The 15,543-nt window shown below is 44.6% G+C and overlaps 5 protein-coding genes across 5 annotated transcripts; 2 read left to right on the top strand and 3 right to left on the bottom strand.

Moving 5' to 3' along the window:
• Positions 1-431: 431 nt before the first annotated feature.
• Positions 432-1,435, bottom strand: V865_006651 (uncharacterized protein; the record flags this gene model as incomplete). Its single annotated transcript, XM_066230409.1, has 5 exons — positions 432-513; positions 673-751; positions 931-955; positions 1,018-1,059; positions 1,319-1,435. The coding sequence occupies 5 exons, from the start codon at positions 1,433-1,435 to the stop codon at positions 432-434; spliced, it is 345 nt and encodes a 114-aa protein (XP_066086506.1).
• Positions 1,436-2,393: 958 nt separating this feature from the next.
• On the bottom strand, positions 2,394-5,714 carry V865_006652 (uncharacterized protein; the record flags this gene model as incomplete). The annotated part of the gene is made up of 1 exon (XM_066230410.1): positions 2,394-5,714. One exon carries the CDS (start codon positions 5,712-5,714, stop codon positions 2,394-2,396), a length of 3,321 nt encoding a protein of 1,106 aa, XP_066086507.1.
• Positions 5,715-6,896: 1,182 nt separating this feature from the next.
• V865_006653 (uncharacterized protein) lies at positions 6,897-8,250 on the bottom strand (the record flags this gene model as incomplete). The annotated part of the gene is made up of 3 exons (XM_066230411.1): positions 6,897-7,664; positions 7,784-8,015; positions 8,093-8,250. The coding sequence occupies 3 exons, from the start codon at positions 8,248-8,250 to the stop codon at positions 6,897-6,899; spliced, it is 1,158 nt and encodes a 385-aa protein (XP_066086508.1).
• Positions 8,251-8,607: 357 nt separating this feature from the next.
• Positions 8,608-11,648, top strand: V865_006654 (uncharacterized protein; the record flags this gene model as incomplete). The annotated part of the gene is made up of 4 exons (XM_066230412.1): positions 8,608-8,852; positions 8,933-9,268; positions 9,371-11,111; positions 11,214-11,648. The coding sequence occupies 4 exons, from the start codon at positions 8,608-8,610 to the stop codon at positions 11,646-11,648; spliced, it is 2,757 nt and encodes a 918-aa protein (XP_066086509.1).
• A 1,157-nt stretch (positions 11,649-12,805) lies between these two features.
• Positions 12,806-13,566, top strand: V865_006655 (uncharacterized protein; the record flags this gene model as incomplete). The annotated part of the gene is made up of 4 exons (XM_066230413.1): positions 12,806-12,859; positions 12,942-13,035; positions 13,184-13,410; positions 13,531-13,566. 4 exons carry the CDS (start codon positions 12,806-12,808, stop codon positions 13,564-13,566), a joined length of 411 nt encoding a protein of 136 aa, XP_066086510.1.
• Between the last annotated feature and the right edge of the window lie 1,977 nt (positions 13,567-15,543).

Here is a 15,543-nt window from a genome sequence, read left to right on the forward strand (position 1 = left end):
CATACATCTCATATACACCTTAGCATTCGCATGTATTTTGGATCAAAATCAAAGCTTGCATTGCACGAGGGTGAAAAGAAAATCTTGAGCGATATCAGTAAGGGCGATATATTTCACGGATTGGTCGTAGGTCAGTGAAGTGACTGGGCATCCGCTCTATTTCTCTCTCTCCCTCCCTCCCAGTTGTATATCACAGAGTCACTCATGGTGCCATCATGCTCATTGGTGGATCTCTTGCAGTGATCCATCAACCTTGATCATCTGGTTTGCAAAAAGGAGATAGGGTTCTGATCATGCGTTCAAAAGGTGATACATCTCCCTCACTCAATTTTCGTGATTGTGATGCGAATATGTATCATGTTATACATCCCAACTAGAGCTAGAAGAGCCTAAATCCAACCTAAACCTGAGAATCTAAAAGAAATGTTCATTTATTTCTTGGTAGCGGCGGCTTTGGCTTTAAGAACTCTCTTGACGATGGTAGCTTCTTCGATCAAGAATGCTCGGGTGATTCTGTAGGTGTGTTGGTTTTGCGTAAGTGTGATATCATTGAGATGGACGTTGACAAAAGTGGGAGTGAATAAATGGAATGGATCGAGGTAAGAGAGAATAGATGATTGTTCACACATCAGCATTATAACAATTTTCAGCGTACGTCTAAACCTGACTCACCTAGACTTGACACATGGAGCACAGACGGAACCACCGTAAGCTCTGTTAACGGTCTTTTGTCTCTTGGAGAGGGTAGCGTCTGTAAATGAAGTAACAAGTCAGTACCATGATCTCCAGATTGTCCATCTCCATTGTAATCCCCATTATCCACCAACTCATCCACCATTCTCCTTCCCTTCCGACATGTCCCAGTCACTTCATCCCCTCCCATGTCCAGCCACGTGATACCTTATGAAGAAAGTAGAAAGCAATACTAACATTGTCGGGGTCGGAGAACGGGGATCTGCAAATGAAGGACATATCAGCATTTTACTCAAAACCGGATGTTGGGTAAAATCAACTTACACCTGGGAGAGCAAGACCACAGTCACCACATTTAGGGGCGGACTGTCAATACATAGCAACCAAATCATCAGCAAAGTTTCTTCCCATCATCGTTATCGTGATCCACGACATCTCCCTCTTATGTCTATTTCAACTAATCCAAATCCCAATCCGATCAATTATTCCAGCTTCATCCGTTCATCATCTCTATTCCAACCCAATTTACTCAATTCCATCTTCGAGCATATCCCCCGTCTTCTCTCTCCCATACATCCTTTTCGTCCAAACCCAGACCCAGACCCAGACCCAGACCCAAACTCACAGCAAGCTTCTTCAAGTGGTGGACGACCAATTTACCACCGGGTGTCTTGACGACCCTTCGTCGGTTGGAGGTGGTGTTGTATGGTTGGCGCTTTCGGAGGGTGACTCGTTGGGCCATTTTGAACAGATGATTTGATGACTTGAAGGATGAACTAACAAGAACGAAGATTTATCAATTTGATTTTGTTATTTGCTCGATTCCTGACTGACTGACGGAGGTAGGTAGTGAGTATGGTGCAAGCTTGCAGAGAAGCCCATGCAGCATACAGCCAAAAGCCAAAAGCTGGGAAATCTGAATTACCGAACATATCTCCGAGATCACCAAGCATGAATTGGACGATGTGGCATTCATCCAGCCCTCGACGAGGGGGCTACCGGCCATCGGCTATAGTCTTAACACCGATGTGCGCGTCCTGGTCTGAACCCCGGTTCACCCCGTCCGGAGATCAAGCCAGATACAAGTACCAAATCCATCTCTTCGACTCTCAACATGTAAAACTTGCAAGTCAATTTCACTTTACGTATGCTGTTGCAGGTCGGACAGATCGCTCATCTACAAGCAATTAAACGTGTCGACATGAGTTATAGACAGATGCATCACAAGTGCATCTCCAGCCAGCCCATCCCGCAAGCAAGCAAAAGCATATCCTTGCTCAGAGCTAAGCTGATGACCCGCAAACGGACGGATGTTGAGAATGAAAGAAACTAGTGAGAGGACTCAATCTCATATTTGCGCGATAGATAAACATGGAGAGCTCATGTGTTAGATCATACGCAGTATCATTATACTTTTCTGCATGTGGTTCATAAGTTTCGTTAAAACAGTTGTAGAACAGATATCTATCTATTTAAGACTACTTGTCCGAGTATCCAAATATTAAGATGATGTAGTATTGTCCGTATGTATCAAGATGATAACTGATATATAAATGGTATATGTGAACGGTTACTGTTGAATGGCGTTGAAATCTGACATTATATGATCACACAAAAGCTACAACAGGTAGGATCCAACAAAGGAACACCCGGAAGATAAAATTACCCCCAAGGCCTTCGATATGAGAAACGGCCAACCACTATAAGATCGTGACTACCACCACGACAGCTACTATCCCAGCTATGATGATCAAAGGTGTAGAAATAATTGCAGCGTATCGGCATTTCCTTACCATTGGATCAGGGTGATATAACCACCTGAACCTACCTCTACTTTCCCCTTCGGTAGTTTCAACTTCGGTTGAAGATGAAGGTTCAGGAGAAGGTTTGAGGATTGGCCATCCTCCTACGAACCATAATATCGGTAATACGAACCCAAATATAAACAATATCAGAGGTGTACGAGAAGGTGAACTTGAAGGTTTCGAGGGTAAAGCCTTTTCGAGATCTGTCGTAGCGGTTGTAGCTTGTCTAGACGATATATCCAATCTAGCTAATTCAGAGGAAGTTGATGATTGATTTGGATCGGTTAGGGAGGTATCATTGACAGGTGGGTAAGATGGATGTTCGACCATCATCACACTATTGGTATTGGTGTTACTCTGAGAGACCAGATCGATACCTATACCTCCCTCCGTAGATACAGGGTAGCAGTAACGGTCGTAATTTTGGCGTGGCACTGTCTGCTGAGCTAGAAGAGGCGGAAGTGGATGTGGAAGACATCCAACTCCAACTCTGTCTGATCCTCCTTCTGTATTCATCGTCCCCCTCATCGGGTTGTTCAGCATTGGCGGAGTGGGTCTTCGGTATTTTGGAGTAGGCGGTAAGGGAGGGAGGACAGGTCGAAGGTGTGATTTGGGTGTACGTGGTGGAGTGGATGTCATCACTCCCGTGCCAGTCAGACTGATTGGAGAGAGCGTTAGTGGTGGTAATTCGTGGAGTTGAGGTGTTGTCGTCATCCGAGTAGGAGACATCGAGTGTCGTTCGTGTACTCTGTCTTGGGGTGTCAAGGAACCGAGTCTCCGATGGATCTTCAAAGGTGGCGTTCGGAATTGAGATTGGGATAATGAGATCTCCGATAAATCCCAAGATCCCTCCTTCTCCTCCTCCTCGGTCGGTTGGTGATCCGACGGTTTTACTTCTACTTCTGTTTCCGGTTCTACTTGAACTTCTAAATCCCCAACTCCACCCTGAAGCTGATGTTGTGGGCGTTCGTTCTCGTTCTCGTTCTCGTTCGATGTCAAGGGAGGTTCGTGGCGTAGATGCGGATGAGGATACAAGATGTCCGAGGGGGTCGAATAACTCTGACGTCGGCAAGGGTTCAAGTATCGATATTCTTTTGCTACTATGAGACATTCTTTTGGCGGCGGAGGGTTGATCTGAGATTTGGGTAGTCCAGTTTGATTTGATATCTCTTCGATTTCCGGTGTGGGGAGGGGAGGGGGTAAAACGAGGTCTGGTTGTGGGTCGTTGATGGTCAACGGTATAGATTCCATTGACTGATCTTGATATTGATTGTTCATTTCGATGTTCCTGCTTTCCTGCTGCTCTTCTTCCCGTAGAGTCATACGGTCGTTTATATTTATCGGTTGGGCGTTGAGCACATCTCCCTCTGCTAAGAAACTCGAAATCTTGTTCCTCGTATTCATGTTCATCGATCGTTGAGATCCGATCATCCCTTCCTCCCCATATTGAAAATCCACTTCTCCCTTGTCATTCTTTGGTGATTCATCTACCTCTGCATCCGCCAATTCATCTTTGAGCCAATTTCCGAGGAAGCCTAATCCCCAATTAGTTGGGGCTGGAGTAGGCACAGACGTAGATGAGCCCGCCAAGGCAATTGGTGTACCCAATTTTTGTCTTTCCTTGATCCCGCCGATGTTAGCATCGTGTCTTCGGAGAGTACGTTGAGGTTGAGACTGAGTATTGATAGTACAGCCTGACTCGGGTCCATTCTCACGTGATTTACTTGGTGAGTCGTCTCCCCCCTGTCCCAGTCCAGGTGAGGGGACTCTAGGCGCCATCTGAAAGGTACCAACGGGTAATGGTGCAGAGGGGGTATTCGCATCGAACCATGTACCCTGGTCGAACAAAGGGGATCGAAGCCATGCTTTCTCACTCATCAACTTGGTACCATGCTGTACGCCCTGTTCTAATGCCAGATCATGTAGACTGGAAGCATAAGAGTACCTGAACGGATTGGAGCTCGCGTAACTTTCGTTGGAATGATTCTCTTCTGATTGACTTTGATGATTGTTGTCAAGGTCCGGTGTCCGATGTTCGAGATCTGACGAGGGAACTGGTGAAGCACCTTGATATGGGACACTGGCCGGGCTGAGCAAAGGAGGTGCGAGCCAAGCGGGAGGCGCAAGGTACGGATCGAAAGCCGAAGCGTTATCTATGGGTCTAGGAGGTATAGGTGGAGCGGGTGCTCGTTGGGTAGGAGGTGACCAAATGGGTTCACGAGGTTGTTGAGCGCCCGGTCGTTCGCTCCAGGCTTTGACCAATTGATGGTAGAAGTTTGGATCTTCGACATCTCTTGACCCGACACCCTCCAATTGCCTAACGGTGTGAGCAATAGCCACGATCCTCTTTCTTCTCCTTTTCACCTTCTCGGGTGAATCCAATACCTCTTCTGGACCCAATTCTGCGGAGGTAGCACTGGCACTTTCCTCAGAGATTGACGGCACGTAATGCGCGGCGGTACGAAGTTCAATAGTCTCACCTGAGAACGAAGATGCCCAAGAATAGGTTGAGTTGTCCCCGTGACTGTCTACTGAAGAAATATCGTGGGGTAGTGATGGTCTTGCTTTAGATTTATTGGGAATAGGAGGAAGGGGTGGTGAAGGACATCCGAGGGCTAAACCAAGTTGATTAGGAGTGATCAGAGCTAGATCGGGGGAATTGACATCGGATGGAATGGGTGAAGATAAATCGGGTGTATCGATATCAGTAGGTGTTATGATTTCCATGCGATCAGAGAACCTTCTTTGACGCTGCTGCTGTTGCTGTTGTTGCTGGTTATGTAGATGTGTATCCTGCTGGACGACAAGTTGAGCAGGTTTGGTCTGAGGTTGACGGCGAGCTAACAGACTTAGAGGTCTCCAGCCGATCCTCGAATCCGCATCCGCATTCTCTTTATCCCTTTCCAGGTGATGAGCCATGGTTTGTCTCTTCAATCGTCCTATCCGTCTGGCTTCTTCCAGTTTCTGCCTTTCAGCTAGTAACATGTTATCTCGTTCTTCCCTCGAGAGTTTCTCTTGGTCGTCCAAATGAAGGTGTGCGAATTCGTTGATATGTTGTTCTTGAAATATTCGGACTGAAGAGGGCATCTTCTTGATACTCGATAAGAGTATCGATTTTGAGGTTGATTTAGTTGGAGGAGAAGAGAGGGAGAAAGAACGAGAGGGTGAGGGCGGCAAAGGTGGTAAATTGGTTATATCAAACATTATAGTGGTCATCTTTAGTGATAAAGGTCATTCATCGAAAAGCGGCTGAATCAAAGAAAGGAATTTCACATGGATCAGCCAAGTTATCTGCTTGATCTTCTCATAGGCACTCAAGTGGGGCAAGATGCCGAAGATGAAGGTGTCTCACTCACGTCTCACCACTTGACCGCTTCTCTAACCTTGTACCCAACTTGAATCTATCGGAGGAGTTTTGGTTTGAGGATGATTAGTGATTATACTGTATGAATTGATTGATCAAAGCTGACGGATGGTGCGAGAGATGGCATAATGTCTTCTGAGCTTATTTTATGACGAGTCTTAGGTATATGTGAACATCAATCGGTAGGTTATTGAATTGAAGGCTGCTTGAGTGTGAGATAGGGTACTATATGGATGGTATTATAAGATATGAATGTGATGCTCCAGGGAGGGTAGCTGCTCGTGGGTGTCGCTTGGGTGTTCAATGAGTGTGTTGCTGTATGGTATGGTATGCTATAGAGCGTATAAGAGAGGATGGATGATCAAGGATGTGTTTGCTGTGTTGTATTTGCTTCGGTTGTTTGCGTTTCTCTTGCTGTTTTCTGCTTCCGTACCTTACTTTGAATCGACCCGACTGATTTTACTTTTCAAAAGTGTAAAGTATAAATTACCACAAGTGGCAAGTGGCCGACCTGTCGTTACATCATCCCATGTGAATGTTTCATACACCTGCCTACCTACTCCCTGGACCATCCGACACGACAATGCATACGATGACAAGGGAGGAACCACGTTCTGTCCATGAGCAGGTGTCTGGATGCACATTATACTGTGTCGTTTGTATCAGCAGTTTACATCATCTCCTGCAGGGGTTCAACACTGAGTCATCCCAATTTCACGGTGAAATCCGGTTCGGTTCGTAGCATAAAAATGACAATAGGTTAAATCTGAATCCTGAAAGATGTTGGTAAGTATCGGCATACCTTGTCTTAAATGGTTTCTTTGGATTCGATTGACTTGAGATATCACCGTTGTGAACTGTGTAGCAGCGTGGGCATGACGATATGGGTGATACAAGATCATCGACGGGAACAATGCTATATATATATATCTATTTATCTACAAAGAGTATGAATGCTAAGAAAGGGGATGAAACCGATGTACTGTACTGTACAAATGACAACATGTTACCTAGTTTAACCTATTTGAGGCCGTTCATTCCTCCTTCCAGAGCTCTTGATTCTTCTCAGCAAACTTGAAGAACTTTGCTAATCCCACGTTATTCTCCACATGTCCTTCGGGGTCCTGCGATTTCTCCGGATGAGCGATTCCCATTCCATATAACCCATTCACCTTCTTGATTCCATCTACCCTGAACTCCGATGTACCTTGATCAAATATCAATTCATCCTGATTGACTTCTTTCCCATCAATGACCATCTTGGGATATGTATTCGGTTGATATCCGATGGCATATATCAAATGCGTACATTCCTTCAGCCGATCCTGATATACTTCCTCTTCTTTGGAGCTGATGTCGATCTGTTCGATAACCTCTTGGACATCTTCAGTAGGATTATCCATATGTTCCTTTGACCACTGGGCTGTATCACCTTTCAATCCAGTATTATCAAATACAATCCCACCATCATCTCGGTAAATCGCATATCTAATTTTACTCCTTGCGAAGTTCAGTATCTTCAATTCCCTTTGTTTCTCTTGATGGATTTCAAACAAGTTACGACAGACCAATACGCCCGAATGGGAATTACCTATTACACCTACTATGCTCTTCTTGTCTTTTGGAAATAAAGCTGGAAGAGTCGATTTGACCATACATCTATCTAGATCTAGGATTTTGAGGTTGGGGTTGTAAGGGAGATGAAAAGATGGTATAATAGGTTGAGAACCTGTACAGAGGAATAGACGAGAGGTAGTCAGAGGTGATGGATGGTTGTTCAAGCCTATAAACCATGTTGAGCCCTGTAACGATGAGGTAGTATGAGAAAATCAGCTTCTCATCGAATATCATAGCATCGATGTTTCGTAATCCAACGAGGTGACAAATAACAACTAGGTGTGTATATAGAAAATCAACTCACCTTCAGCTGGACTTTCTCAACCTCCCCTTTTATCTTTTCCACTCCTTCATTCTTCGATATACCTTCTTCGAGCATCTCGATCAAATCTCCTGCCAGGCTCAACTGACAGGTATCATCTCTATCTATCTTCTCCAGTTCCGTCATAGCATTTGGCTTGGATGAAGAATCGATGATACGTCGACATGTCGCTGATGAATCCACCGCATCGAGATATATACCTACTTTTGTGTTCCTACGATATCACATATCATGGATCGGTATCCGATATCAGTGGTAATTTCCCTGAAGCTGGTACCAACGACGACTCACGATGATATCTCCCTATACAGTTCGTTCAACCTCCCACCCTTGAATGACTTATCTATCCAACATACTTTGCTTAGTCCTACATCAAGTAACGATTTCATCACTGCTAGACCACCGGGTCCTGCACCGATGACGATGGCTTTGTAAGATCTGGACAACATGGCGTCTTCTGTCATCGATGATTGCAGTACGGGTATTGCATATGAGTAGACCTAAAGTGATATACTACAGTATGGCCGTCATGCGTGCACATGATTGACTTGAATATCTCCATGATGGTTGCGAATGTAACGATGGATTATTCTTCATGACTTTCTATGATATCATCTCGGTTATCTTACCATCCAATTGATGTAATCGTAAACAACCGTGCGATCGCCACGTGGGTCTCCCCCTGATATCATGATCTCCCTAAATAACACAACATACCGTGAGCACATAAATCTCAAATCTCATCTCTGATATTTTACTCATCCCTTCTCCATTTATCCTACACTGCACTGCCCACGAGCATCACAATGTATCCTCCACGCTCACCCGACAGAGGGAGAGATATCGACCGAGACAGGGATAGGGAATGGAATTCAAGATCAAGGCAGGGATGGTCAAACCAACCTCCTCCTCAAGGTGGATGGGGTAACAACTATATCAATAACAATCCGTATAATCCAGGTCCGAGTTCATCAAGGAGAAGTAGGAGTCCAGAGGGAGATAGGAATAGCCAGAATAGTGCAGGTGGTATATCAGGGTATAGACCTGTCGAGTAAGTATAACGTACCGTACATCCTTTATCGTTCTCAATACCTTTGACAGATACTGACAAGAAACAATCTGGAATCTCAGCACCTACATACCTCAATCGGGATCACACGAACTGGGACAAATCTCATCTCCAAATATGACTCAACAGCCCATCGCATCCGTTTTCCCGCCTCGTGATCCGAGAGCACCACCCACGGGACCTTCCAATCGAGGTGCACCTCTACAGCCTCAACCTTATCGACCCGGTGGTTCGGCTGTAAGGACAGTCTCGGCGGATAGACCGAATGATGGAGGTAGATCACCTTTGGCTGGTGGTCCCTCTGCGTCTGCATCTGGATCTGGATCTGTAGCAGCCTCGAGAGATGGGTTAATGCCTACTAGTGGTTCGGTCATGGGTGCTTTGGACAATTTCTCGAAGTGAGTCAATCAATATTGATTGATATCATCTTAATGTTGTATTCCGCTGTGAATCTCTGGATCTGTATAAAGAGAATTAGCTGATGTGTCCCTTCCCTCCAGAACAATGCACTCGGCTCTTATCGTCACTTCCCAACACGCTCTCGCCCGAAAACATCTCGAACGACTATCTACATTCGAACATCGAAATCCTAATTCAGTAGCCTTGGAAGAAGCAGAGAGGAGAGTCGCCAAAGCCCAAAAGGTTTTAGATGAAGTTATGATAGGCTTGCAGAATAGTTTCACAGAATTGATAAAGAGGACGCTCGGTACGATCGGGACTTCGTCTGAAGCTATCAGCAAGCTGGAGTTGGACGGTCTGAGAGAGAGGATGAGGAAGATTGAAGAGCAAACTTTGATATCGAGAGCTACCGGACAACCCATAATAGATCAATCTCGTCATCAACCACCTCCCCCACCTATAACCAGCTCACTCCCACCACCTCCTCCACCAAGTGAAGAACCTCCTCGACCACGTACTCCTTCCGCACCCCCTCCGCCTTTACCTGGAGATACAGAGTCAGGTGAAGATCAGCCAGCTACGTTAACGAGAGAAGAGAAGAAACGCAGAGTAGGAGAGGTATTCAATAGTATAGTGGATAGATTGGATGCTCTGGAAGATCTGATTAAAGGATTTGACTCCAGGATAGACGACGTGGAGACTAATTTACTGAGTGTGGAGAATGAGACAGACGAGAAGGAGATCAAGAAGGACAAGAAGAAGAGGTTCGCTACTTGGGAAGATGTTGAGAGCAGGAGGGATCCGAAGATCAATAAAAGTAAGAAGAGAAAACAGAGAGAAGGTGAAGAGGGCGAAGTTGCAGGACCTTCAACATCAAACTCACAAGACGATGAGGATATCGACATGGATGGAGCGACCGGCAACGATCAGCTGGTCGGGAACTTACAGAAAGATGTGGAGAGATTATCGAATGAAGTCAAGGTGCTACAAAATCAGATATCTACTTCAACTGGACTAGCCATACCCCCACCTTCAATCAATAACACCAGCACCGCTCTTGCAAGTGTAATGAACAGACTCAACCCCGGTGACAATGCGCCGACGAGCAATGTTCCCGCTGCCGGTACAGCTTCTCTAGATGGTATGCTGAAAACTCTCAATTCGGAAAGACAGTCTATGTCAACGGATGGGAATGCGAACATATTGAGCGCTGGTCCAAGTCAATTGGACGATCTTAAAGTGGAAGTTGGGAAATTATCTGAACAGGTCAAAATACTTCAAACCCAATCTTCTACTCCCAAGCCGGATGGGAATGCCTCCTCAATGGTCAATGGTGGTCAACAGTCTAATCATACCGATTTATCCAATACGGTTAGTATACTTGAGAATACAATCAACAAGTTGACATCCGACGTGAAAGTGTTATTGGATGATAAGGAAAGTCGGTTGGGTATATTCGAGAAGATATCATCGGGAGTCAACAGCTTAGCGGAGAATATCCAAAGATGCAAAAATGATTATACAAATCTCAACAATACTCATAAAGCTTCAGCAGCTATGATCTTGTTACATACGGAAAATATCAAGATAATTCAGAATGATATCAAACAACTGAAAACCCAATCGCAGTCACAAACTGGAAGTACCAATACTAATACCGATACGGCAAAAGATAGGGAGATCAAAGAGTTGAAAGAGGCTATGAAGGTGCTACAAGATGGTTTGAAAGAAACGAGACAAGGTAGAGAGGAATGGACAAAAGAGGTCATGAAAGCTTGTTTGGATGCTGTGAGAGAGGAGAATGAGAGTAGGAAGGATGATTATGCCAAGATTGCCAGAAGGGTGAGTGATGAGTTTCCCATTCTGGAAGAATGAAATCAGACATTCTCTGTGTTTAACCGAGAGACGTAGACTAATTTTTGTCCTGTTTTTTGACGTGAATAGGAAATCCAAAATACCGTTAGAGAATTCATGACCAAACGAGCCTCTTCTACTCCCGGTGTATCTACTGCATCCTCATCACAACCTTCGAATCGATCGATATCCGAACCGGCTCGGGATGCTATCAATATCTCCTCGGCTGTACAACCAACGTCGATATCACCACAACCCAACTTCACTGTTAATCCTGTGCAAGCTCAGCATCAACCCAATGTATCATATCCTACTATAGCGATATACGATGGTAACACCCAAGCACCTCAGGGAAATTCAAACCCATTAGCATCGAGGATCAACAACACCGCAGTCACAGCTGTTGATGGTCTTTCAAGACCGACATTGTCAGATAGAATTACCACTGATCAACCTCCCACGCAGGGGTTACAAGCTAGATTCACTGGTGGGGGTGCTGATGGCATGGATATTGATGGTAATTAATCAGTTCTGAGTATAATCATATTATCATAAGTACATATGTTTACGTGTTTGTTGTACAACGCATGATGCATGATGCATGTTGTGAATAGGCTATTGTTATATACCTGTATGATCATGATGCACGTATGAATTCTATCGTACACATGACTTGAATTACTCTGCGACCTCTTGCGTTGCATGCATTTGTATTTCGCTGCAGTGGAGGTGGGACCCTGGCTGACTCGCGTCCATCGGACTTAGCACTTTTCATCATAACCAGGTTTTTTATCGCCGACCTGCCTAACAGATCTTCCGAGTGCCACATTCACCCAACTCCCTTTGCGTCGTAGGGTGCAAGGTTTGTCGTTTGCGGGTTTGTTGTTCGTTGGTTGCTGGTAGTTGCTGCATGCTCGGTCGTAGGATTGTGGGATTGTAGGATTCACTAAAAACATTGAGAATCCATTCTATATAGTCTTCTACTCCATCCTTCAAGTCTTCATCAACGATAAAAAAGAGGTCAAAATGGTGAGTGAAACGTTCATATACGGTCTAAGGAAATGGGAAGAACGGAAAAGGATAGATGAAGGATATTGAGAATATCAGTCAAGGGGAGTCTATCAAGAGAAATGACGGGATGGTGTCAATAAGCTGGTGAATGATATGTGGATAATGCGCATGGGAAGACGAGCGTAGAGGGATTGCTAGGATATATAGGGACTGGGTGGATTGATTGTGAGGATCGATGAACTGACTTTATGAATGATGTTTTGTTAGGCTCCCACCACCAAGGAACGAAAGGTTAGTATTTCACTCTCAGTATCGGTATCGACTTTATCAGAAAGGTGGGAGAGAGGGGATGGGAGAGACAGGACTTGAATGCTGTTCGATGGATATACGGGAATCAACTTGGGTTATCATGGAATATTGGAAAGAGTAGCATAAAGGATCATAGGATGAAGCAGTGGTAGCGAAGAAGGGCTCAAATATATCGATTCCCTGTCGCCAAATACCGACTACCATCACACCATGGCCTCACCACTATCTTCGACGATAACAAACCATCTATTGACATATCTGTCATATCTGTCAAAGATTTAACAAACCAATCCCCCCTCTTCGAACCGCTCAATCATATCAACAATTTAATACAATAGCCTACAGAGTTAGATTCCCTCAAGATGTTAGAAACCCGTTTATTCATCGAACAACCAAGATTAGAACCCTCTCCCACTGTTGGACCATATAGATTCTGTGGATGCTGTATGGGGAAGAATTGATAGAAGGCTGAATGCTAACTTCTCTCATTTTCATCAGACCCGAACCCCTCGATCGGCCCTTCACGATGTCGTGACCCGTGAATACACCATCCACCTTCACAAGCGAGTCCACGATTTGTCTTTCAAGAAGAGTGAGTCGGGGTTTTAATCTTTCACATCATCCCCCATCATTCTATGCCCCAATCCCTCAGTAAACCTGTACCCTTCACCGTCAATCGGTCTCATCCAATGAACAGGAATAGTCAAACTGACTTCATCGTTTTTATTCATCACTTGTAGAGGCCCCAAAAGCCATCAAGTCCATTGTCGAGTTCGCTCAAAAATCAATGGGTGTGAACGACGTTCGAGTCTCCCCTGGTCTCAACCAAGCCGTCTGGGCCCGAGGTATCCGATCCCCACCTAAGAGGATCAGAGTCAGACTTGAGAGAAAGAGAAACGACGATGAGGGTGCTAAAGAGAAGCTTTACGTGCTCGCTTCCGTTGTTGAAGGTGTTACCAGCTTCAAGGTGAGTTCTCCTCTCATCTTCACGGACCATCCACTCTAATCTTCCTATACGATCGATCAACATCTACATATAATTTCATATGATACGAGCCAGATGCTGACTGTATATTCGAATCTTTAGGGCCTCCAAACCGTCGTTGTTGAAGGTGACGAGTAAACTAGTCAACATAGGATACGATAGGCTAGGATAGGGTTCTTTTCCGTATTTTAGGGGATGCACGACCATGATACATACTTGTACATCTGAATCACTTCCAGTCTCGCATTTCGCAGAATTCAGTCTACACCTCTATGATATTACGCATCCAGTTCGCAACATTGGAGGAGGTAAGAACCAGACGATGTCACGGGATATTCTGTCCTTGCTCTTCAGTCTGTCAACTTGTAGCGTCTTCACGTCAACCAGGACCATCCTCTCTACAGAATTGTCTTCCTGAAAGTTGTCTTTCCCTCATAAAGGAACGGATCGTGATGAGGTGGCATATATACATCGTATTGATACACTTCCCTTTTAACAAACGAAACGGTGCAAAAGGCTTATCCCCCACTTCCTGTGTATCCTCAAGTCTGTACCAATCATCTCAAACCTAGCATGCACATGTAAGTCATGCTTCTCCCGACCTCGCCGCTCTTCTTAATTGAACGTAACACACTCGGAAGCTAATCCAATTGATCAATCCTTCTTCCTTTCTTGATTCCCCCACCTTCTCACGATCAATCATAAGACGACCATCAATCCGCGTGTATAGCTGTGTGACGCGCAACTGTACCACATTGTCCTTGTATGGATTCATACACCCACACACACATATATATACAAGTGCGTACGATACTCGGGGTAGTCTCGAAAGTGACCGAATCTTTGGATTGTGCCTGTTGTTGCTGCTGCTTGTTGGTAAGTGGCGCCTCTATAACATCGAACCTAATTTACCACTAAGCCAATGAAGCAGAGAATGATGTGAAGAGAATATGTAGTATGTATACCTTATCGGGAGGTATCGCAGTATGCATCAAGAAAATATATAGAACAATAAGATATTCGTATCGATGATTGACTGCGCCTTTACAATGCAACAGTCTGGTTTGCGCCCTAGTATGAACAATGAAAATAGAACAGAAGAACAAAAAAGCGGACAAAAATGAGGATCATCCTTGTCACGCATATTGATCGGCACTCATCTAGACTATCATGATAATCATGTTTCATAGTACAGTAAACAATAAACATTTGGAAAGTCTTTCTACCGGTCTGCTTTATTGTGTATGCATACACCAATATACACAAAATTATGCAGATACCGAGTATAAAGAAAGACGGAAACTTAATCAGTGGTTTACCTCTTTTTCCTCTTCAGCTTCACCCGCTAGATCATATTTGTGGGGTACTTCGTTACAAATCCTTCTTCCCCATCATCAGGTTCAATCCACTCTACTACCCTATGATCGCGATCAATAGACCGGTATCGACGGAAATGTCTCGTACCTACCCCCTTATAGACTGCTCGTACTTTGATCTTCCCCACTCTTGGAATGTTGACAAGGGTTGCATAATCCCCTCTCCCTCTTTCTCCCCCTCCTTTCGACTGATCTCGTCCCTGAATTTAATCATTTAGATCACAATCAACGAATCACTCATCAAATTGATAAACATGAGGTATAAAGTCAAATACGTAACGGGTTACCTAGTCAGACGCGTAAGTGGCAAAATCAAAAATCACTCTCTCACAAAGGTAAAAACCAACAACCTCATGTTTTACATCGATTCCGACAAGTCATTTGCGTTATGACATCCTGATATTTTCTGGGTCGCATGTATAGCTGGATAGTCAACCGAATACACAGGCCATAAAGGCCTTCCCCATTCTTCTTTCACGAGATACATGGCAACAAGGACCAACAGGTCTGCAGACGCCACTCATTTCCCTTTTTTCTCTTCCTTGGCCCACACTCCGCAAGCGCTTCCGATGTAGTTAGGATCAATCGATTAGAAAGTTCTAGATCTATCAGTAGGACTATGACAGTATTACCTAAATCGGAATTCGGTGTGTCCGCATCTTCGCTCAAAGGCTCTAATGATATTAGCAAGTAGGTGATTATCCTGAAAAAATCATTTATTCGCTATTCGACCATCAAA

The sequence above is a fragment of the Kwoniella europaea genome, chromosome 2, assembly GCF_036810445.1.
Source record: "Kwoniella europaea PYCC6329 chromosome 2, complete sequence".
NCBI classification, from domain to species: domain Eukaryota; kingdom Fungi; phylum Basidiomycota; class Tremellomycetes; order Tremellales; family Cryptococcaceae; genus Kwoniella; species Kwoniella europaea.